General features: G+C 26.4%; 1 protein-coding gene across 2 annotated transcripts; it reads right to left on the bottom strand.

Moving 5' to 3' along the window:
* Window positions 1–912: 912 nt before the first annotated feature.
* On the bottom strand, window positions 913–23,201 carry CHR24 (chromatin remodeling 24). 2 transcript variants are annotated; one of them, XM_085671304.1, is made up of 32 exons: window positions 22,967–23,201; window positions 22,809–22,895; window positions 22,625–22,720; window positions 22,463–22,540; window positions 22,310–22,373; window positions 22,138–22,225; window positions 22,006–22,060; window positions 9,498–9,626; window positions 9,313–9,420; window positions 9,155–9,241; window positions 8,971–9,066; window positions 8,809–8,886; window positions 8,103–8,719; window positions 7,888–8,018; window positions 7,737–7,791; window positions 7,303–7,431; window positions 6,514–6,621; window positions 6,303–6,358; window positions 6,141–6,231; window positions 5,692–5,829; window positions 5,522–5,599; window positions 5,204–5,410; window positions 5,052–5,123; window positions 4,727–4,807; window positions 4,527–4,645; window positions 3,118–3,229; window positions 2,853–2,921; window positions 2,665–2,759; window positions 2,213–2,344; window positions 1,735–1,797; window positions 1,514–1,646; window positions 913–1,189 (listed from the first exon to the last, which is right to left on the bottom strand). In XM_085671304.1, exons 8-32 carry the CDS (start codon window positions 9,595–9,597, stop codon window positions 1,040–1,042), a joined length of 3,105 nt encoding a protein of 1,034 aa, XP_085527430.1. In that variant the 5' UTR covers window positions 9,598–9,626; window positions 22,006–22,060; window positions 22,138–22,225; window positions 22,310–22,373; window positions 22,463–22,540; window positions 22,625–22,720; window positions 22,809–22,895; window positions 22,967–23,201; the 3' UTR covers window positions 913–1,039. The 2 variants fall into 2 exon arrangements, with proteins under 2 accessions (XP_085527430.1, XP_027916384.2); XM_028060583.2 differs by lacking the exons at window positions 22,006–22,060; window positions 22,138–22,225; window positions 22,310–22,373; ... (2 more) ...; window positions 22,809–22,895; window positions 22,967–23,201 and having other exon boundaries at window positions 9,498–9,666.
* Window positions 23,202–23,857: the final 656 nt, after the last annotated feature.

Genomic DNA, 23,857 nt, shown 5'->3' on the forward strand with positions numbered 1-23,857 from the left:
AATAATTTTAAAAATATACATATGCATTGAAATATATTAAACAAATATTTTTAAAATCCAAAAATTACTGTTGGACTTCAATTTTAACAAGAACCATTTATGGACAAGTTCAAACTTCAAGTCTAAATGCATGGAGGGTTACGTGACATGTGATCTTACTGTAGATAAATATTAAACTTTAAAAACATTTGTTTATTTCATGCTCAATGTTCAAAGGTTCGTGTACTTTAATAAAGGAGTATTCATGTCCTTTGGTCTTAATATAGGTTATATTACATTTATATAATAGTTTAAATAATAAATGAAAGTGAAAGATGAGATAAAAAGTAAACACACAAAAATAGATAAAATTAGAATAATTAATGAAATTGATTTACATCCATTACAAGTTCAGTAAATTTGAAATTTTATATCTATAATAAAGTTTTTTTAAGAAATATGATAAATTATAGTTAATCCTAACATATAGATAGATTAGTTTTCATAATAATGAAAAAAATCTAATACAATGAGAAAAATATAATGAAGATCTTCAGTTCTAAGAGTTCCATTTCTTTTTTTCTTTCTGGTCCTGTTTTGCTCTCTTTAATTTTCATTTATCTAACATTATAAATTAAAGGATGTAAATTTTGATATCAGTTAATCATCATTAGTTTTGCTCTGCAATTTGGGCATTATATATAGTGAACAAATCTCATTCGATAAACTGCCTAATCCTACTGACTGTTGCTGCTCAAAGTTTTTTATTTCGCTTATCAAAATATTTTTCTTGATGTTCTTTTTTTCTACTAAGCAACCATATTCTCGCTTAATGGATTGCTCTCATGTCTATAAAATAAAATCTTAATGGATAAACACGATTAAATTCTAAATCTAATCTAAAAATTAAAAACCAAACACAACGAAGGAGAATTAGAAAACCATGTATTTTCTTTTCATTTTCTTACCAATGAAGCATTGGACACTTCTAAATTAGATGGCGTCAAACTTGCAGGCTCTTCAACAAGTTCGACACAAAATTATGTCTTGTACGAGAAAATTATAGATTCAACCCTTGTTGAAATTCAGTGGTAAAATCATCCAAATCAATCACATTTCTTTCACTTTTCAGTTCAGCCAGCTCTGAACTCAGTTCCGCAAGACGTTTCTGCAGTTTCTCGCCCTTATCAGGTAACTTAGAAATCATAGCCTGAAAAGGTTAACAAATAAAATCAATCCACTATATCTCGATTCAGAATTGATCAATCCACACCACTATTCCATTTCTAAGGTTAGTTATTGAAATGAGTACTTTGTGTAATAACCATTTCCCATTTCCATACTTGACTTAATATACCCAAGTCATCTTCCACATGGGACAGGTAGACAGACATTGGATGGCATAAAACCTATAGTACAATTTGGTCACTTCTGAGATTCTTAGTCAAAATTGGTGTTAAATTAGTATAGCTTCCAAAGAAGGATAACCAGAGTAGAGAATAATAATTAAACCATCTGAAAGAGAAAAGCATACCGCATTTGAGAGCGTTTGAGAGAGCCGATTAATTTTATCCTTGATTTCTGACTCGGTCAATTTACCAGCACTGCTAGGAGATGAACTTTTTTTGCTTGTGGTAACATTCTTAGGATTAAATGCAAACTCGGAGCTGCTTTAAAGCACAGATGGAAACAATCAAATCTAAACCAAAAGCCATCCTCCAATTTCTAAAAAATAGTGCAATGATAGCGTCGTACCCGTAAGTAATATGGTCATTTGAAGATGATCTCGAAGTCCCAATATACCTAGTCGCATGATTCCTGCAACCATTGCATTTATGGAACTTTAGGTTTGATAAACCAATTTGTAAAACATTAATAGTGAACAAGAACGAGCACACACCTAAACGTAAAAAAAAGAAATAGCATTTTTAATTAGAGTTGATCCATATAGCCAATGAGTTCACAGATTAACCCATTAGCCTACAAAAGAAATTAAAATAATATTATTTGCAAATTTATTTTTAACTATTTTGGATTTATAATGCAAAAAGCACAAGTTAAAAGAAATTTAACATGCGAAAAAATATTTAGAAAATAAATAAAACATTCAAGCAAGTGCCGTTGGCCAATTGCAGGCATGCACGAAGCGATCTGTTTTAACTGTGCCTATGTGGTGGCTGTTGTGCAGGTGGATTTTCTAACCTAAAGAAGGACCATGTCCACAAAGCATTACCTTGTAACTTCATCATCCTCGAGTTCATCGCGAACCTGCGGCCCTGTCTTTGAAAACAGTAAACTGTGGTGACTAACTCCAGCTATGCCTTGACTCTTCAAGAACTCTATATGTGCTTTGAAAAAGTCATCACTGAAGGAAATACAAATAAGATTGAGTTCAATTTGCGTGTTCATCAGACTCAAGTTATTATAAAAGAATAAGTAATTACAATTTTCACAGCTTCCCTAGGGTTCTATTTTCAAAAATAGATTATATTTTGAAAAAAGGCAGTTCCTAAAATACACTATTTATTTCATATTATTAAATTTCCAAAATGAACACCAAAATGAGAAAATTTGAACAGGGTGGCATAAAGCACCGATGTACCTCACCGTACGTAAGTGAGAAAAGCTAAAGCACGTGTTAATTAAATTACAACAAAACACATTTCCCAATTGTAGACTCATTACACTGTATATTGACGATCGTGCTCCTCATTCAATTGCCTTTGGGTAACAGATACATCAAATCCTTCTTTTGGAAGGCTGAAAAGCTCCCTAAGATCCTGCAAGGGATGCATGGAAGATTACCCGAAATCACACCTTAGTGAACTTGCAAGTGCATTTTTCAACTAATAATACGTCCGACAAAATTATACCTGCTGGCTAAAGTACCGAATCTGTTCTTTCTTCTCGGTAGCAGTTTTGAATAATCCTCCCTTATATACCTAACATGCAATTTGTACGAAAAAAGTCGATCAATGTCTTCACCACATATTTGTTTGCCATGTAGTTCAATCAAAACAATGACATAGATACCCACACACGCACATAGTTTCAAGTTTCTGCATGCATGCACACGTGTATATATATATATGTATATGATTGCATATATGTTCATTGCATTGAGATGGGAAACATTACCTGTTTCCTGTAGATCTTTTCTTCAACAGTTCCGCACGTCATTAGTCTATATACAATGACATCTTTCTTTTGCCCAATTCGATATGCACGGTCGACACTTTGATTATCCATACTGGTAGAAAAAAAAATCGTAGTGCTTTAAATGCAGCAAGAGCAAATTACCTCCCACAATTAATGAATCAAATTTTAAATTGTAGGTGGAAAAAAATCCAAATATTCAAATTCGATCCATAATCATACTAATCAATATCACTTTAAGTTTAAGTCTATTTTAATGAATCTGATTCAAAACCAAATCTATATTTTTGGATTTTAAATCGAATCCAATGAATTGGATTTAGGTTATATATTTTTTTATGAAATCGCTTGGTTAAAATATTGTTTGTGTGTGTGTGTTTATATTGTTAGTGATCAAAAAATGAGAAGAAGTAGTACATAAAGGGAAAAAAAGATAAAACTTCAATAAGAATTTCAAACACTTGTATCTTCTTGTTGAACCATTTGTTAGTAATCACTGTACATGGTCATTCCCTCTCCCAAAATTAACAATTTAATTCTGAATTATTTAGTAACAAATATTACCACATTAATTCAATTAGAACGTCATTTAAATTTAACATATATAATAGTCTCAATTTTATCCAAATTAAATGCATATGGATTTAATCAAATTTTAAATCCAAACTTAAACTAAATTAAAAAATCCAAATTAAATTTATCCAATTAAATAGATGTAAATGTCAAATGCAATGAGTTATATTGGATTTGGATTGGATTTTTAAAAGAATCTCATCCATGCCCACCCGTGACAAATTGTTAGAAAGAACAATAGGTTTAGCTAGCCAACCCTGACTTAATCTAGGGCCAGGTGCACAATACCTTAATCTCTACTGGATTGGATGAGTATTATACAATAACGATCAAATGTAAAACAAGAAATAAAACAATTCATATTCACAGAACAAACTTTTAATTAGTTGTATGTATGGTGAAATCTTAGGACATTACTAAAGCTACTGGCAGAAACGGACAACACCAACAGAAAAACCAAAGGGGTATGGCAGTAGGTTATATAGTATTTTACCTATCTAGCTACTTTTACTCTCCTGAGTACCAAAAGGACAACATCTTAATTACCAATTCACTAGAAAAAAGATTAAATTAAAGATACTCTTTCATCCCTTTTACACTACACACAGTTCTAAAATAATCTTCTCAAACATAATAGGGAAACTAGGAAAAAGGTGTTTTAGCAAACATCTTTAGGATGTTCAAATAATGCTTTAGTCATTTATTTACTGACATAGCAGAGAACAATTAAGTGGATAACAGTTTCTAAATTAGAAAATACCAATAATGTCACTTCTTTTTGTATATTTATAACAAATTTAAAGTGCTTCAAGACACACCTTGGGTTCCAAGCAGGATCAACAACAATCACACGATCTGCTCTTGTAAGTGTAAGTCCCAAACCACCAACCTGAGACGTCAAGAGAAATATAGGAGCTCCAACACCTTCTTGGAAATCCTGAAATCCAAACAACAGGTGACTTATAAGACAGAAGAACATTTAAGGAATTAGCAAGCTTACTGAGTGCAAAGCACTTACATTGACAATCTTTAGTCTGTCATTGGCTTTTGTTGTGCCATCAATTCGTAAGAAGTCATAACCTTGGGACAGTAGGCATTCCTATAATCAAGCAGAAGAAAACCCTTAAATAAACTCTCATAGAAAATCATACATTAAAATAACGAAACGGGGAACTTTGAACGTCCTCCAACAAATACCTGCTGATCATTAAAACCAAAAAGATTATGAACACTGCATTTCCAGACATGATAATCCCCATGAAACAGTTGAACAACTGTTTGACTAATCTATGCTTCACAGACGAAATAAATGAAAAGCTTTTCAAAATAATTGATCAACCAACCTGAATAAGATTAAGCATCATGCGAGTCTGAGAAAATATAAGCACACAATGCCCTTCTGGGATCAAATTATCCTACAGCATAGAAAAAGAACTATGATATTATGCTGAGAAGTAAACACCAGTAGTATACAAACTGCATGACCAACACTTACCAACAATGACATAATGAAGGAAATTTTGCATGACACGCCTTGTTCATCTTTAAACCTTTCTGTGTCACCAACATCGGCTATGTGCTTTGCTAATTTTGTTGCAACATTAGCTTCGTCTGGCTTTAGCATTGAGTCCATCCCTTCCAACACATCCTCAGCTGCCCGCTTGGTCAACAGAAGTGGATGATCACATATTTTCTTTAGAATCTGATTCGTTTAATTTTTTAAGACGAAAGTATTACTATATAAAAAGGAAAAGAACAGAATATAATAGCACAACAAGAATGAGTGTAGCTCAAATAACACGACAAAAATTACCGTAAGGGCCGCCAGAGGTGAGCCATCAAATGCTGAGAGAACAATCTCACTCTTCAAAAACGCTTCATAAAGATACCGCTACATGAAATGAAAATTAAACAGTTATCAAAATTTGTTAGATTAACCTCGGAAGATAAAATGAAAAAGTAACAAAGAATTGAATATTTAACCTGAACACTTGTCAATCGAAGCCACACAATGATCTCTTGTTTTTGAGAAAGTTTTGCAGTTGTTTTCTCAACATCTTGACTGAAAACCTCACTCTTCATTCGTCTTAAAAAGTAAGGCTGAATACGATCTCTTAGTTCCTGGTAAATAAGTAGCAGTCAAAATACTTAAGTCAAAGCGAAACTTGCTATTAATTGGTGATCGGAATATGAGAGATCACTACATAAATATAAATTACAATTTACAATGAAATCCATGATATATAATGCTTGACCAAGGAACAGCTTGAAGTGGAAGAGTACAAAGCACATCTAATCATATTCATATACCTTTAATTGCATGTATTATAATGTGAGCTCAAGAACAAAAACAACGTAATACCTACTACTCGCCATCAAAAGCCAAAGGCCAAGTCACATGAACTATATTTTGGAACACAAATAATCCTTACCTGTGCTATAGATGAACCAACACGTTTATCCCTGTCAGAAGCATGCTTGTCATTTCCACGGAGTATGGGCTTTTCAAATTTTTCTCTGAACCTGGTAAGTTTCAATTTTTATGTTATAACACCGTAATTAAATTAAGAATGTAGCCTGAAAATTATCATTACCATTTGTTGTCACCAAGCAAGTCTGGGCAACAGAAATTGAACAATGCCCACAACTCCTGTTAGGAAGTTTTAAGGATGACAACCATTAAACACGGAAAAATAACATAAATTTCAATCAATATTACAAAAAATAAAATCAGAAAGATGTGATAAAAAAAAAAAAAAACCATCTTAGAGATTATAACAAAAGAAAAATTACAACAAATAATACCTTAAGATTATTTTGCAACGGTGTGCCACTGATGATAATGCGATGAGCACTTGGTATTTCAAGCAAACTTTTGGCCCTTTGTGTGCTTGGGTTCTTTATAAGGTGTCCCTAAAGTTAAGAAAAATTTGAAAAAAAAAAAGAAAATATTATGACATTTTGCAACAAGATTAATATAAGTATTTAAATTCAATGCCATATAGTTGAAATTTCTCCCTCGAATGAAAATCATTATCATATACTCTAAAACGGTCCCACAAAAGTCCCCACTAGTTAAATATGCAACAAGAAACGTAAAAGATGAGCTGTTTACATTACTTTAGCATACCAGATAAAACTACACAGAAGTCAAATTTCACACTGAAAATCTGGAACCCGTTATTAATGACTTATAATTTTCTTTATGTCAAGATAAGCAATACAGCATAGATTGCAACCATGAATAACTGATATTTATACATTTCTTGCTTCTGTTAAAACTAATTTAACACACTTCTCTGCTCAATTTTCACAATTCGCTTCAAATCTCCACTTCTCATTCAATTGGTGATATGCACTCTCTTGCATTAAAGGGTGCTTAGGTTCTTGAAATGAAAAAAAGAATCAAAACTTTTCCCACCTATATCTTCTATTAAATCAACTGTATACACATCAAAATTTTCATAAGTAATCTATTCCATTGATCATCTGAGAAATACAAGATCCAAAAGCTACTGAGGAAAAGGCTAATCGACTGCAGGTAGACAGATCAGGTACCCAATTAAGTTTTAAGTGAAACAAGCTCACTTTTACCTCATCCAGTATCATGTAGTCCCATGTAGCGTCATCTTCACTTTCCTCGTCATTTAAATAATTACTCCCCCGTAAGGACTTAGAATTGTTGCGGACAATATCATAAGTTGTGAGAAGAACGCCTTTGTCCTAGAAGGAGACATGAAAACACAGTTGAAGTTGACAGAAACAAAGAACTCAGAAACATCAAAATACCACCATTCTCCATCAATCAACTAAAAGTCCACCGGTGAACAAAATTTAAATTAGTATTATTTTCCTTAATAAATTAAGGCAGCTACCCCTACCATGAAATTCTTTTCCTTCCAATTCTTAAGCTCAGTTTTGAGTTACACACCAACACATTACATATTTCTTATCCTCACGGTGTTGAGCCACAAGTATTTAATTTCAAGAAATTTCCAGTTTAATTAAAAAACATAAAGAACCAGAACCTGAAGTATATACTGAAGTTCATATTCTCTGAGTTTTGCAGAAGTTCCACAATATCTGCGAGAAAGGACAAATAGTTGTTATTAGCGCAGAAAAGTTAACATTGCATGTTATAGATAAACCACTCAGATGAATGAAGTAAGGCAGCCTCACTCTCTTGTCTTCTCGGATAGACCCACAGCTGACAATTCTTTGATCCAATGGGGCAATAATGTTTTGGGAGCTACAACCAATGCCCTTCTTATTAAACGAGAATGAAACAGTCCAGCTAGAAAGCCACATATCTGAAAGAACTATCCAGTATTAGCAATCATATACCAGCTATTGCAAAATACTGTTTCTCAAGGTTCTGCTATTCATTTTCTTACCTGCATTGTTTTCCCCAAACCCATATCATCCCCCAAGATTCCCCCTTTTCCCAGACAATACAAAGACCAGAGCCACGTCAACCCCTCCCGCTGATGTGGATACAACATTTTCCCAATTTTAGCAGGCAACTTATAAGTTGACCTGGGTCCAGTCAAAGTTATTGAACCATCATTCTCTGGCACAAAATTATCCATCACTTGAACCGAATCCTCTGAATCATACTCAGTACAGTCGCCATCTTCATTCTTATTACCCTCAGTAAAGCTCTCCTGCTGCGGAGAAAACGACGACCCTGCACTCCCATACTCTAAACCCTCATCATCGTGACTTTCTTTACCTGCAACCAAACCCTCAACACGATTCGGCCTCGGCTTCCTCTCAACCGATAGCAACTCAAACTTGGCGTTCAGTTCAGACAAAATATCCCTAATTTCATTCTTGCCCTCACTCTCCTCAATCTGGACGACGCTTCTGGGCACGGGAATCGGCGAATCAAGGTCGATAAGTTCATCAAACTTGGACTCATCAACCGCCACGCTTTTTCCGGCGTCTTCATGCACAATCTTACAGAGGCGCCGCCGTCCCTGTACTTTCACCTTCGTCGTCCTTTCTTTCTCTGAAACAAAAATACATAACAACAGCAACAATATTTTTAACAACAGGGCTGATTGCAGATTAAAGTGAGGCACAGAAGACAACACTTACTAGGGGAAAAATCAACCACGTCGGGTGGAACTTCTTCTTCAAAAAACATCGGTCCGGGTTTCTCATCCGAGTTTTGCCCTAACAACCAAAACAATCGAGTATGTAGATTTTCACGACGGCGCTGATTGCAAATTAATGTGAGCCAGAGAAGATAACACTTACCAGAGGAAGAACTAACCACGTTGGACGAACCTTCTTCTTCTTCTTGCTCTTCTTCTTGAAAGATGATTGGCTCATGTTTCTTGTCCAAGTCTTGCCCTAATAATACGAATATTAATCGAGTGTGGCAGATTATAACGACGGTGATGATTGCAGATTGAAGTGAAGCAGAAAATATAACACTTACTAGTAGTAGAAATATCGTTGAACGGAGCTACAACTTCTTCTGCTTCATGTACCTTGATCGGTTCGTGTTTCTCGTCCGATGCCAACCCTAAAAGTAGTGAGAAGGTGAGAACAAGCGTGAGAAGTAAACAGCGAGATTGGATGGTAGAATGAAAGTACCGATTGGAGAATCGAAGTCGGTGATTGCGGAAAACTGAGGAATGTTTTGGTGTTGCTGTTTCCGCGTGGAGGATTCGATCGATTCGATCGATTCGATCGATTCTTCATCTGCAAAGAGAAGAGGTAGGTTGATGAGAAAGAAAATAAAATGGAAAAAGAAAGAAGAAAAGAGAAAGAAGTGAAACGTTTGGAAGAGGGTTTGGGGGGAGCGGAATGTTCTTGGAGGAAGCGATAGTGACTATCATTGAGACTTATTGGTTTCTTGGAGCTCTTGTTGTTTGCCATTGTTGTTGTGTCTTCTCTTCTCCCGCTTCCTTAGAAGTTTTTAAATTTAAACAAAGTTAGGGAAGGAACATGCTCTTGCTTTAGCTCTTCTTGAACTAGCTATTTAACGTTGTCATTCAATGAAATGTTATATAACTTCATTTTCAAAAAAAAAAATCATTATTAAAAATTACTTAAAATTTGTATAAATCTCATATCGTATACATAAAAGAGAAGAATTAACATATCATAATATTTGAAACATCCAAGGTAAGAAAATTCATCTATAAATTAAGGTTGATTAAGTAAATATACACTAAATAAATAAGTTCTTGTTATAGCTTTTCTTTAAAAGGAAATCATTCTTTTATATTATTCTGATTTATTTTAAAAAATTTAAAATTTTATTTGTTCACCAGAGTAACTAGAAAAGCTAATAATCTTTATTAAAAATGAATAACGTATATATAATTAAACTGACTTTTGATCAAGAAAATAATAATAAGAAAAAAGTGTAAAAATAAATAATTTAAGAAGTTAATGAAAATTAAGAGTTAAAAAAATTAAGAAAAGTTAGAAATAGAATTCAATAAAAATATTTTAAAAACCTTGAGAGAATAACTAATTATGATGTTTAAAATTTCACAAAACAAAATATACGAAGATAATTCAAGTTTAAAAATAATTTTTGAAGTCAATAAAAACATAAAAAAATTATTCAAAAAATTGAGAAAATAAAATTCAATAATATAATAAATAAAAAAACAATCGATTCAAGAAGTTAGTGAAAACAATGATATATAAAATTTTTAAGAAAATTGAGAAAATGGAAATCAAGAAAAAGAAGTAAAAAATTTAAGAGAATAACTCAATATGATGATTAAAATTTTTCAACACAAAATTCAAGAACACAATTAGAGATTAAAAAAGGATCAAGAAGATGATAACAACTCTAAAAAAGAATATGAAAAAAAATAAGAAAATAAAATTCAAGAAAAGAACAATAAGTTAAAAAGTGTAAAAATAAATAATTCAATAAGTTAATTAAAATGAGCAGTTAAAAAAATTACAAAAAGTGATAAAATAGAATTCAATAAAAAAAATTAAAAATTTTAAGAGAATAACTCATTATAATTATAATTCTTAAAATTTCACAAAAAAAAATACAATAAGATAATTAGAGTTTCAAAAAGAATTTCAAAAGTAGATAAAAACATTAAAAAATTATTCAAAAAATTGAGAAAATAAAATTCAATAAAAGAATAATAAATAAACAAAAAGAATACAAATAATCAATTCAAGAATAATGAAAACAATGAGTTATAAAGAAATTAAGAAAATTTAGAAAATGGAAATCAAGAAAAAGAATTTAAAAACTTTAAGAAAATAACTCAATATGATGATTAAAATTTTTCATGACAAAATTCAATAACGCAATTAGTGATAAAAAAAAGGATTAAGAGGATGATAACAACTTTAAAAAAGAATTCAAAAAAAATTAAGAAAAAAAAATTGAAAAAAAAAACAATAGATAAAATAGAATAAAAATAAATAATTCAATAAATTAATTAAAATGATGAGTTCAAAAAGATTAAAAAAATTTAATTCAAAATAAACAATTTCAAGACTTTAAAATTAGAAAAAAAAAACTCTAAGAGAATAACTCAATATAATGATTAAAATTTTCAAGAAAAAAAATCAAGATCATAATTAGAAATTAAAAAAAAGGATCAAGAAGATGATAAAGACTTTAAATAAGAATTCAAAAAATTAAGAAATTAAAATTCAAGAAAAAAAATAAACAAAAAAAAGTGTAAAAATAAATAATATAAGAAGTTAATGAAAATGAGGAGTGAAAAAAATTAAAAAAAAGTGAGAAAATATAATTCAAGAAAAATATTTTAAAAACTTAGAGAGGAACTCATTATGATGTTTAAAATTTCACAAAACAAAATACAAAAAGATAATTAGAGTTTCAAAAATAATTTATGAAGTTGATCAAAACTTTAAAAAATTATTAAAAAAACTTGAGAAAATAAAATTCAATAATATAATAAAAAATAATAAAAAATAATCAATTCAATAAGTTAATGAAAACAATGAGTTATAAAGAAATTAAGAAAATTGAGAAAATGGAAATAAAAAAAACAATTCAAAAACTTTAAGAAAAGTACTCAATATGATGATTAAAAGTTTTCAAGAACACAATTAGATATTAAAAAACGATGAAGAAGATGATAACAACTTTAAAAAATAATTCAAAAAAATTAAGAAAATAAAATTAAAGAAAATAACAATAAGCAAAAAAAGTGTTAAAATAAATAATTCAAGGAGTTAATGAAAATGAGGGGTTAAAAAAATTAAGAAAAGTGAGATAATAAAATTCAAGAAAAAAATATAAAAAACTTTGAGAGAATAACTTATTATGATGTTTAAAATTTCACAAAACAAAATACAAGAAGATAATTAGAGTTTCAAAAACAATTTATGAAGTTGATAAAAACTTTAAAAAATTATTCAAAGAAATAGATAAATAAAAATTCAATAATATAGTAATAAATAAATAAAAATGAAAAATAATCATTTCAAGAAGTTAATGAAAACAAATTAAGAAAATTGAGAAAATGGAAATCAAGAAAAACAATTCAAAAACTTTAAGAGAATAACTCAATATGATGATTAAAATTTTTCAAGACAAATTTCAAGAACACAATTAGAGATTAAAAAATGATGAAGAAGATGATAACAACTTTAAAGAAGAATTCAAAAAAATTAAGAAAATAAAATTAAAGAAAAGAACAATAAGCAAAAAAAGTGTTAAAATAAATAATTCAAGAAGCTAATAAAAATGAGGAGTTAAAAAATTAAGAAAAGTGAAAAAATATAATTCAAGAAAAAAATTTAAAAAACTTTGAGAGAATAACTTATTATGATGTTTAAAATTTCACAAAACATAATACAATAAGATAATTTGAGTTTCAAAAACAACTTATGAAGTTGATAAAAACTTTAAAAAATTAATCAAAGAACTAGAGAAAATAAAATTCAATAATATGATAATAAATAATAAAAAATAATCAATTCAAGAAGTTAATGAAAATAATGAGTTATAAAGAAATTAAGAAAATTGAGAAAATGAAAATCAAGAAAAAGAATTCAAAAATTTTAAGAGAATAACTCAATATGATGATTAAAAATTTTACAGACAAAATTCCAAAGCACAATTATATATTAAAAAGGATTAAGAAGATGATAACAACTTTAAAAAACATTCAAAAAAAATCAAGAAAAGAATGATAAATAAAAAAAGAATAAAAATAAAAAATTCAATAAGTTAATGAAAATTATGAGTTAAAAAAATTAAGAAAAGTGAGAAAATAGAATTTAAGAAAAAGAACTTAAAACACTTGGTTAAAATTCTTTCTTGGTCCATGTTTTTGTTGAAAGATCTCAAATAGGTCCTAAGATTTTTTTTAGTCTCAAATAGGTCCATATTTTTAAAAATGTGTAACAATTAGGTTCGTTCCGTTAGTATGGTGTTAAGGATGTATCACGTGTCAACTCCACATTTTTTATTTTTTATTTTTTATTCTTTGATTTTTTTGATTTTTTTAATTTTTTTTTTAAATTATTCATGTCACGTGTCACGTCAATATTGTGCCACATGTCAAGTCATTAAGGTGACATATGTCAAATCATTGTCTGAATCTCAATTTGTTCCATATATTTATTATTTTTATTACATTTCAGTCCATTTTTTTAAAATTTTTAAAATATATTTATTTTAACTTTTTACAAAATTGTTTTAAAATTTTATATTTAAATTTATAAAATTATTATTTTTAAACCAACTCTAACATTTTTATATAAATTATTTAAAAACAATTTTGTAACAAGTTAAAATAAGTATTTTAAAATTTAAAAAAAAATATAAAAAAAAAAGTTAAATTTGATCTCAAATTGGAGAAGATGAAATTGAAAAAAAAAAAATGGACTGAAATATAATTAAAATAACAAATATACAGACCAAATTGTGATTCAAACAATTACTTGATACGTGTCACCTTACTAACTTAACACGTGGCACAATATAATGTGACATGTGCCATGAATAATTTTAAAAAAATTAAAAATTTAAAAAAATTCAAAAATTAAAAAAAAAATAGGAGCTGACACGTGACATATTCTTAACACCGTTAACACCATACTACCGGAATGGGCCTAATTGTTACTAGAGATGGCAAATAAACCCGTGCCCGTGGGTATCACCCGAACCCGTCCCCGTTTTGACGGGGAATCCCCGCTTTGACTGGGTATGGGTATGGGTAATACCCGAAATTTTCAACTGGGGATGGGGATGGGGATATATATATACCCGCCCAAATACCCGTCCCCGCTTAAATTACTAAACTATTTATAATTTATTAAATAATCTAAAAATATATATATAAATAAATAATATATTTACACATAAAATATAATATAATATAATATAGTATATATACATATAAATAAAATATACTTTTATATATATATATATATATATATATTTACACATATACATGAATATAATATAATATAATATAATATACATATAATATATATACATAATAATATAATATAATATATATAATATATACGTATAAAACAAATTAATCATTTAACTAGTGAGATCTTTTATAAACAAATTTATAACATTACAAATTTATAAAAATTTAAAAGAAATATATATATATATATATATATATATATAAAAGCATAAAATATCTACGCATATACATATAATATATATACATAATAATATAATATATATTATTATATTTATATTATTATATAATATAATATAATATATACTTAAAATAAATATATATCTATAAAAATATATATATTTATATATATATATATATATATATATATATATATATATAAACATAAGATATCCACACATATAATATATATACATAGTAATAATAATATAATATATAATATAATATAATATATATAAATAATTATATATATATATATATATATATATATATATAAACATAAGATATCCACACATATAATATATATATATATACATAGTAATATAATATATAATATAATATAATATAATATATATATATATATATATATATATATATATATATATATATATATAACATATTTCTCATTCTCTTTGTTTTTTGTTATATAACATATTGGCAATTGCTTCAGTTTTAGATCCAAGGTACAAGATGAACATGTTAGAATATTATTTTTATAAATTGTATGGTAATGATTTTGATCTGAAACTTAGTAGGATTCGTCAAATGTGCTATGATTTGGTTTTGGAATATCAATCAAAAAAGAATGAAACTTCTTCTTATAGAGCTACATCATTGGAGTTGGGAAAGGATGTTGATAATGATGCGAATGAATTTTTAGAGTTTATGGCAAAAAAGAAAAAATCTAGAACTACAGTTATGAAAACAGAGTTGGGTTATTACTTGGAAGAAGATAATTTGCCGGTTACACAAGAATTTGATATCCTATCATGGTGGAAAACAAATGGGTTAAAGTTTCCAACCCTTCAAGCAATTGCAAGGGATGTTTTAGCTATTCCAATAACAACTGTAGCTTCTGAATCTGCTTTTAGTACTGGTGGTCAGATATTAACTTCTCACCGTAGTCGACTTCATCATATTACTGTAGAGGCTTTGATGTGTACAAGAAGTTGGATATGAAACTCAAACCATCTAGGTAAGTTACTCAAATTTATTAATATTTTTTGTTAGTATTTTTTGTGAATTCTCATCTAATATTCTACATTTGGTGTTTGTAGGTGTTAAAAAATTAAAAGGAAAAGATGTTCTCATGAGTGAAAATGAATCTGATGAAGAAGGTACATTATATTCTAGTAATTAAAATTTTCAATTTCAATTATTATATCATATCTAATTTTTCATTTTTTTTTCTATGTGTAGGTGGATCGAATGCAAATGAAACCACTGATCATTTGTAAAATTAATAAATATTTTGGTTATTATAAAATTTTAGTAATGTGTAATTTTTTAGCTTTTATATAATTATTTGAATTTTATTTAGTTGTTATTTGATACTTTAATTTGAGATTTATACTATTATAATATTTTTCTTAATATTTGACATCATGAAAATCAAAAAGAGTATGTTATTTTAATATTGAATATTTTGATAGTATCATGATTCCGTTGGTGTGATTTTTAAATTTTTTTATAAAAAATATTTAATTGATATATGGAACAATAAAAAAATGGGTATGGGTATGGGTATAAGAAAATACCCGTTACCCGGTGGGGATGAGGATGGGTCAAAAGTTGTATACCCGTTGGGTTTGGGGATGGGGATGGGGATGAATTTTTATTATGGAGATGGGGATGGGATCATGATACCCGTACCCGCCCCGTTGCCATCCCTAATTGTTACACATTTTAAAAATTATGGACCTAATTGAGACTAAAAAAAATCTTAGGACCTATTTGACATTTTTCAACAAAAATATGGACCAATGGAATATTTTAACCTAAAAACTTTAAGAGAAGGACCCGATGTGATGAATAAAATTTCACAAAATAAAATTCTAGAACATAATTATAGATTTAAAAATGATCAAAAAGATGATAAAAACTTCAAAAAAGAATTCAAAAAATTAAAAAAATAAAATTCAAGAAAAAAACAATGAGTAAAAAAAAGTGAAAAAAAATCAAGAAGTTAATGAAAATGACGACTTAAAAAAAATTAAGAAAAGTGATAAAATATAATTAAAGAAAAAAGATTTAAAAAAGTTGAAAAGAACAACTCAATATGATGATTAAAATTTCATAAAACAAAATTCAACAACACAATAAGAAATTAAAAAAGGATCAAGAAGATGATAATAACTTCAAAAAGGAAATCAACAAAAATTAGAATTCAAAAAAAAAAAGAATTTAGATATTCAAAAAGAATTGAAAGAGATGGTAACAAAAGTCAAGAAAGAAATAAAAGATCGGTAAAGAAAAAAGTAAGAAAATTTTTTTAATTAAAACATTCTTAAAAAAAAATTGAAAACATGAAATTCAAGAACACAATATAAAAAAAGGAAATATTCAAAAGGATAATTCAAGAACAAGAAAAAAATTTAATGAATAAAATATTCAAGAAGGATAAGATAAAAATTTGTAAGCAAGTTTCAAGAAAAGAATTATAAATAAATAGAGAATAAAAATAAATAACTCAAGAAGTTAAAAAAAATAAAAAGTTAAAAAGAAATTAAAAAAAATTAGAAAATAAATTTAAAGAAAAATAATTTAAAAACTTTTAACAGAATAATTAAATGAGGTGATTAAAAATTCACAAAAACAAAATAAAAGAAGATAATTAGAGTTTCAAAAACAATCTATTAAGTGGATAAAAATTTTAATAAATTATTCAAAAAAATGAGAAAATAAAAGTCAATAAAATAATAAAAAACTAATAAAAATAAACAATTCTACAAATTAAAAAAATTTAGAAAATAAAATTCAAGAAAAAACATTTAAAAACTTTAACAAAACAAGTTCATATGATGATTAAAATTTCACAAAACAAAGTTAAAGAACATAATTAGAGATTTAAAAATTATCAAGAAGATAATAACAAATTTTAAAAAATAATTCAAAAATTTTTTAAAAATAAAATTCAAGAAAAGAACAATGAATAAAAAAAATAATGCAATAATTTAATGAAAATCAAGAATAAATTTTTTTTTTAAGAAAAGTGAAAAAATAGAATTCAAGAAAAACAATTTAAAAACTTTAAAAGAAGAACTCAATATGATGTGTAGAATTTTACAAGAACAAAATACAAGAACATAATTAGAGTTTCAAAGACAATTTATAATGTTGATAAAAACTTCAAAAAATTGATAAAATAAAATTCAATAAAGGAATAATAAATAAAAAAAAGAAGAAATAAACAATACAAGAAATTAAAGAAAACACTGAGTTATAAAGAAATTAAGAAAATTGAGAAAATGGAAATCAAGAAAAACAATTTAAAAATTTTAAGAGAAAAACTCAATATAATAATTAAAATCTTTCAAGACAAAATTCAAGAACACAATAAGAGATTAAAAAAGGATCAAGAAGATGATAATAACTTTAAAAAAAGTGTAAAAACAAATAATTGAAGAAGTTAATAAAAATTATGAGTTAAAAAAATTTAAGAAAAATAAGAAAATAGAAGGGTTAAGTATGTTTTTAGTCCCTGAACTTTGGTCTAAAATTGGAATTCATCCCTCGTCGAAACTTTGATAAATTTTGGTCCTTAAACTTTAAAAATGAATGAATATAGTCCTTTTAACCCAATTTTGTTAACTTTTTTTAAGTTTTAAACGCATTTCTCAGTAAATATTGGAGTTATTTACACCTTTTGACACATTTTCAACTCAATATTTACTGAGAAATGCGTTCGAAACGTAAAAAAAAAGTTAACAAAATTGGGTTAAAAGGACTATATCCATTCATTTTTAAAGTTTAGGGACCAAAATTTATCAAAGTTTTGACCAGGGACGAATTTCAATTTTGAGTCAAAGTTCAGGGACTAAAAACATACTTAACCCAAAATAGAATTCAAAAAAAAAAATTAAAAAAGTTTAAAAGAAGAACTTAATAAGATGATTAAAATATTTCAAAAAACAAATCAAGAATACAATTAGTAGTTTAAAAAACAATGAAAAAGATGATAAAAATTTAAAAAACAATTAACAAAAACGAAAAAAAAAATTCAAATAAAGAACAATAAGTAGAAAAAGTGCAAAAATAAATAATTCAAGAAGTTAATGAAAAAGACAAGTAAATAAGAATTAAGAAAAGTGAGAAAATAAAATTCAAGAAAAATATTTTAAAAAGTTTAAGAGAAGAACTCAATATGATGGTTAAAATTTTTCAAGACAAAATTAAAGAACACATCTTTAATTTTGTCTTGAAAAATTTTAATCATCATATTGAGTTTTTCTATTAAAGTTTTTAAATTATTTTCCTTGATTTTCATTTTCTCAAATTTCTTAATTTCTTTATAACTCATCATTTTCATTAACTTCTTGAATTATTTATTTTTACAATTTTTTTACTTATTGTTCTTTTCTTGAATTTTATTTTATTTTATTTTTTGATTTTTTTGAAAGTTATTATTATCTTCTTGATCATTCTTTATTCTTCTATTATTTTCTTGAATTTTGTTTTGAAAGATTTTAATCATTATATTGAGTTTTTCTCTTAAAGTTTTTAAATTATTTTTCTTGATTTTCATTTTCTCAATTTTCTTAATTTCTTTATAACTCATTGTTTTCATTGACTTCTTGAATTTATTATTTTTATTCATTTTTTATTTCTTATTCTTTTATTGAATTTTTTTTTTCAACTTTTTTGAATAATTTTTTAAAGTTTTTATCAACTTCATAAGTTGTTTTTTTTTTACTTATGGTTCTTTTCTTCAATTTTCAAAAACAACTTATGAAGTAGATAAAAGCTTTAAAAAATTATTCAAAAAAATTGAAAGATAAAATTCAATAAAAGAATAATAAATAAACATGTGAATAAAAATAATCAATTCAAAAAGTTAATGAAAATAATGAATTATAAAGAAATTAAGAAAATTGAGAAAATGGAAATTAAGAAAAATAATTTAAAAACCTTGAAAGAATAACTCAATATAATGATTAAAATCTTTCAAGACAAAATTCAAGAAAACAATAAAAGAAGAAAGAATGATCAAGAAGATAATAATAACTTTAAAAAAAAATCAAAAAATAAAATAAAATAAAATTGAAGAAAAGCACAATAAGTAAAAAAATTGTAAAAATAAATAATTCAAGAAGTTAATGAAAATGAGAAGTTAAAAAAAAAATAAGAAAGTGAGAAAATAAAATTCAAAAAAATATTTTAAAAACTTGAAGAGAAAAACTCAATATCATGATTAAAATTTTTCAAAACAAAATTCTAGAACACAATTATAGATTAAAAAAGGATGAGGAAGATGATAAAACTTAAAAAAAAAATTCAAGAAAATAACAGATAAGTAAAAAAAAAAGTGTAAAAATAAATATTTCAAGAAATTAATGAAAATGAGGAGTTAATAAAAATTATAAAAAGTGAGAAAATTGAATTTAAGAAAAAAAAATTAAAAGTTTAAGAGAAGAACTCATTACACAGTTTTAAATTTCACAAATAAAATACACGAAGATATTAGAGTTTCAAAAGCAACTTATGAAGTTGAAAAAAACATTAAAAAAATATTCAAAAAAAAGATGAGAAAAAAAAATCAATAAAAAAATGATAAATACAAAAATGAATAAAAATAATCAATTCAAGAAGTTAATGAAAACCTTGAGTTATAAAAAAACTAAGAAAATTGAGAAAATGAAAATCAAGAAAAAGAATTTAAAAACTTTAAGAAAAAATCTCAATATGATGATTAAAATTTTTCAAAACAAAATTCAAGAAGATAATTAGAGTTTCAAAAAGCAATTTATGAAGTAGATAAAAACTTTAAAAAAATATTCAAAAAAATTGAGAAAAAAAATACAATAAAAGAATAATAACTAAAAAAATGAATAAAAATAATCAATTGAAAAAGTTATTGAAAACAACGAGTTATACATAAATTTAAAAAATTGAGAAAACGAAAATAAAAAAAAATAAAAAATTTTAAGAGAAAAACTCAATATGATGATTAAAATTTTTCAAGATAAAACATAAGAACACATAAGAGATTAAAAAATGATAAAGAAGATGATAACAACTTTAAAGAAGAATTTAAAAAAAGTAAGAAAATGAAATTCAAGAAAAGAACAATAAGTAAAAAGAGTGTAAAACTAAATAATTCAAGAAGTTAACCAAAATGATGAGTTAAAAAATTAAGAAAAGTGAGAAAATAGAATTCAAGATAAAAAATTTAAAAACTTTAAGAAAATAACTTATTATGATGTTTAAAATTTCACAAAACAAAATACAAGAAGATAAGTCGAGTTTCAAAAGAAACTTATGAAGTATATAAAAACTTTAAAAAATTATTCAAAAAATTGAGAAAATTAAATTCAATTAAAGAATAAAAATAACCAATTTAAGAAGTTAAAGAAAACAATGAGTTATAAAGAAATTAAAAAATTTGAGAAAATGAAATGAAGAAAAAAAATTTAAAAATTTTAAGAAAATAACTTAATATGATGATTAAAATCTTTCAAAACAAAATTCAACAACACAATAAGAGATTAAAGAAGGATCAAGAAGATGATAACAACTTTAAAAAAGAATTTAAAAAATATAAGAAAATAAATTTCAAGAAAAAAACAAGAAGTAAAAAAAATGTAAAAATAAATAATTGAAGAAGTTAATGAAAATGAAGCGTTATAAAATTAAGAAAAATGACAAAATAGAATTCAAGAAAAAGATTTTAAAAAGTTTAAGAGAATAACTCAATATGATGAATACAATTTTTCAAGACAAAATTCAAGAATACAATTAGAGATTAAAAAAAATCAAGAAGATGATAAAAACTTTTAAGAAGAATTAAAAAAAATTCAAGAAAAGAACAATAAGTAAAAAAATGTAAAAATAAATAAGTAAAGAAGATAATGAAAATGAGGAGATAAAAACGATAAGAATAGTTAAAAAATAGAATTCAACAAAAAGAATTTAAAAATTTTAAGAGAAAAACTTAATATGATGATTTAAATCTTTCAAGACAAAATTCAACAACACAATAAGAGAGAGATTAAAAAAGGATAAAGAAGATGATAACAATTTTAAAAATAAAATAAAGTTCAAGGAAAGTACAATAAGTAAAAAAATGTAAAAATAAATAATTGAAGAAGTTAATGAAAATGACACATTAAAAAAATTAAGAAAAATGACAAAATAAAATTCAAGAAAAAGATTTTTAAAAAATTTAGGAAAAAAACTCAATATGATGATGGAAATTTTTCAAGACAAAATTCAAGAATACATTAGAGATTAGAAACAATTAAATTAAAATATTCTTAAATTTTTTTTTTGAAAACGTGAAATTCAAGAAAACAATATAAAAAAGAAATATTCAAAAGGAAAAGATTCAAGAATAAGAAAAAGTTTAATGAATAAAATATTCAAGAAGGATAAGATAAAAATTTGTAAACAAGTTTCAAGAAAATAATTATAAATAAATGAAGAATAAAAATAAATCATCCAAAAAGTAAAAAAAATAATAAAGAATTAAAAAGAAATTAAGCAAAATTTAGAAAATAAAATTAGAGAAAAATCATTTAAAGAATTTAAGAGAATAATTAAATAAAATGATTAAAAAATCACAAAATAAAATAAAAGAAGATAATTAGAATTTTAAAAACAATTTATGAAGTGAATAAAAATTGAAAAAAATGATTAAAAAAGAGAGAAAATAAAGAACCAGAACCTGAAGTATGCACTGATGTTCATATTCTCTGAATTTTGTAGAAGTTCCACAATATCTGCGGGAAAGGAGAAATAGTTGTTGTTATTAGCGCAGAAAAGTTTCAACATTGCATGTTATAGATAAACCACTCACTCTCTTGTCTTCTCGGATAGACCCACTGCTGACAATTCTTTGATCCAATGGGGCAATAATGAAACAGTCCAGCTAGAAAGCCACATATCTGAAAGAACTATCCACTATTAGCAATCATATACCAGCTATTGCAAAATACTATTTCTCAAGGTTCTGTTATTCATTTCCTTACCTACATTGTTTTCCCCAAACCCATATCATCCCCCAAGATTCCACCTTCGTCGTCCTTTCTTCCTCTGAAATAAAAGTATATAACAACAGTAACAACATTTTTAACAACAGTGCTGATTGCAGATTAAAGTGAGGCACAGAAGACAACACTTACTAGGGGAAAAATCAACCACGTCGGGTGGAACTTCTTCTTCAAAAAACATCGGTCCGGGTTTCTCATCCGAGTTTTGCCCTAACAACCAAAACAATCGAGTATGTAGATTTTTACGACGGCGCTGATTGCAAATTAATGTGAGCCAGAGAAGATAACACTTACCAGAGGAAGAACTAACCACGTTGGACGAACCTTCTTCTTCTTCTTGCTCTTCTTCTTGAAAGATGATTGGCTCATGTTTCTTGTCCAAGTCTTGCCCTAATAATACGAATATTAATCGAGTGTGGCAGATTATAACGACGGTGATGATTGCAGATTGAAGTGAAGCAGAAAATATAACACTTACTAGTAGTAGAAATATCGTTGAACGGAGCTACAACTTCTTCTGCTTCATGTACCTTGATCGGTTCGTGTTTCTCGTCCGATGCCAACCCTAAAAGTAGTGAGAAGGTGAGAACAAGCGTGAGAAGTAAACAGCGAGATTGGATGGTAGAATGAAAGTACCGATTGGAGAATCGAAGTCGGTGATTGCGGAAAACTGAGGAATGTTTTGGTGTTGCTGTTTCCGCGTGGAGGATTCGATCGATTCGATCGATTCGATCGATTCTTCATCTGCAAAGAGAAGAGGTAGGTTGATGAGAAAGAAAATAAAATGGAAAAAGAAAGAAGAAAAGAGAAAGAAGTGAAACGTTTGGAAGAGGGTTTGGGGGGAGCGGAATGTTCTTGGAGGAAGCGATAGTGACTATCATTGAGACTCATTAGCCATTGTTGTTGTGTCTTCTCTTCTCCTGCTTTTATAGAAATTTTGAATTTAAACAAAGTTAGGAAAGGAACGTGCTCTTGCTTTAGCCCTTCTTGAACTAGCTATTTAACGTTGTCATTCAATGAAATGTTATATAACTTCATTTTCAAAAAAAAAATTCATTATTAAAAATTACTTAAAATTTGTATAAATCTCATATCGTATACATAAAAGAGAAGAATTAACATATCATAATATTTGAAACATCCAAGGTAAGAAAATTCATCTATAAATTAAGGTTGATTGAGTAAATATACACTAAATAAATAAGTTCTTGTTATGGCTTTTATTCAAAAGGAAATCATTCTTTTATATTATTGTGATTTATTTTAAAATTTTATTTGTTCACCAAATAACTAGAAAATGTAATAATCTTTATTAAAAATTGTGAAAATAACAATATAAATAACAATCTTTACCAAGAAAATAACAATAAGCAAAAAAAAGTATAAAAATAAATAATTCAAGAAATTAATAAAAATGAAAAGTTAAAAAAAATTAAGAAAAATGAGAAAATAGAATTGAAGAAAAAGATTTTAAAAACTTTGAGAGAATAACTCATTATGATGTTTAAAATTTCACAAAACAAAAAT

The sequence above is a fragment of the Vigna unguiculata genome, chromosome 3, assembly GCF_037176805.1.
Source record: "Vigna unguiculata cultivar grain cowpea cultivar isolate G323 ecotype 2 chromosome 3, ASM3717680v1, whole genome shotgun sequence".
Taxonomy (NCBI): domain Eukaryota; kingdom Viridiplantae; phylum Streptophyta; class Magnoliopsida; order Fabales; family Fabaceae; genus Vigna; species Vigna unguiculata.

Bases quoted from the DNA above. Each gene is read 5' to 3' on its own strand.
- CHR24 (XM_085671304.1), bottom strand. From the start codon at position 9,597: ATGGCAAACAACAAGAGCTCCAAGAAACCAATAAGTCTCAATGATAGT. The intron at 8,720-8,808 runs GTAAGTGTTGTC...TTTTTGTTTCAG, and splicing joins CGTGGTTGATTTTTCCCCTA to AGAAAGAAAGGACGACGAAG. The intron at 1,798-2,212 runs GTAATGCTTTGT...CAATGGTTGCAG, and splicing joins GAGGATGATGAAGTTACAAG to GAATCATGCGACTAGGTATA.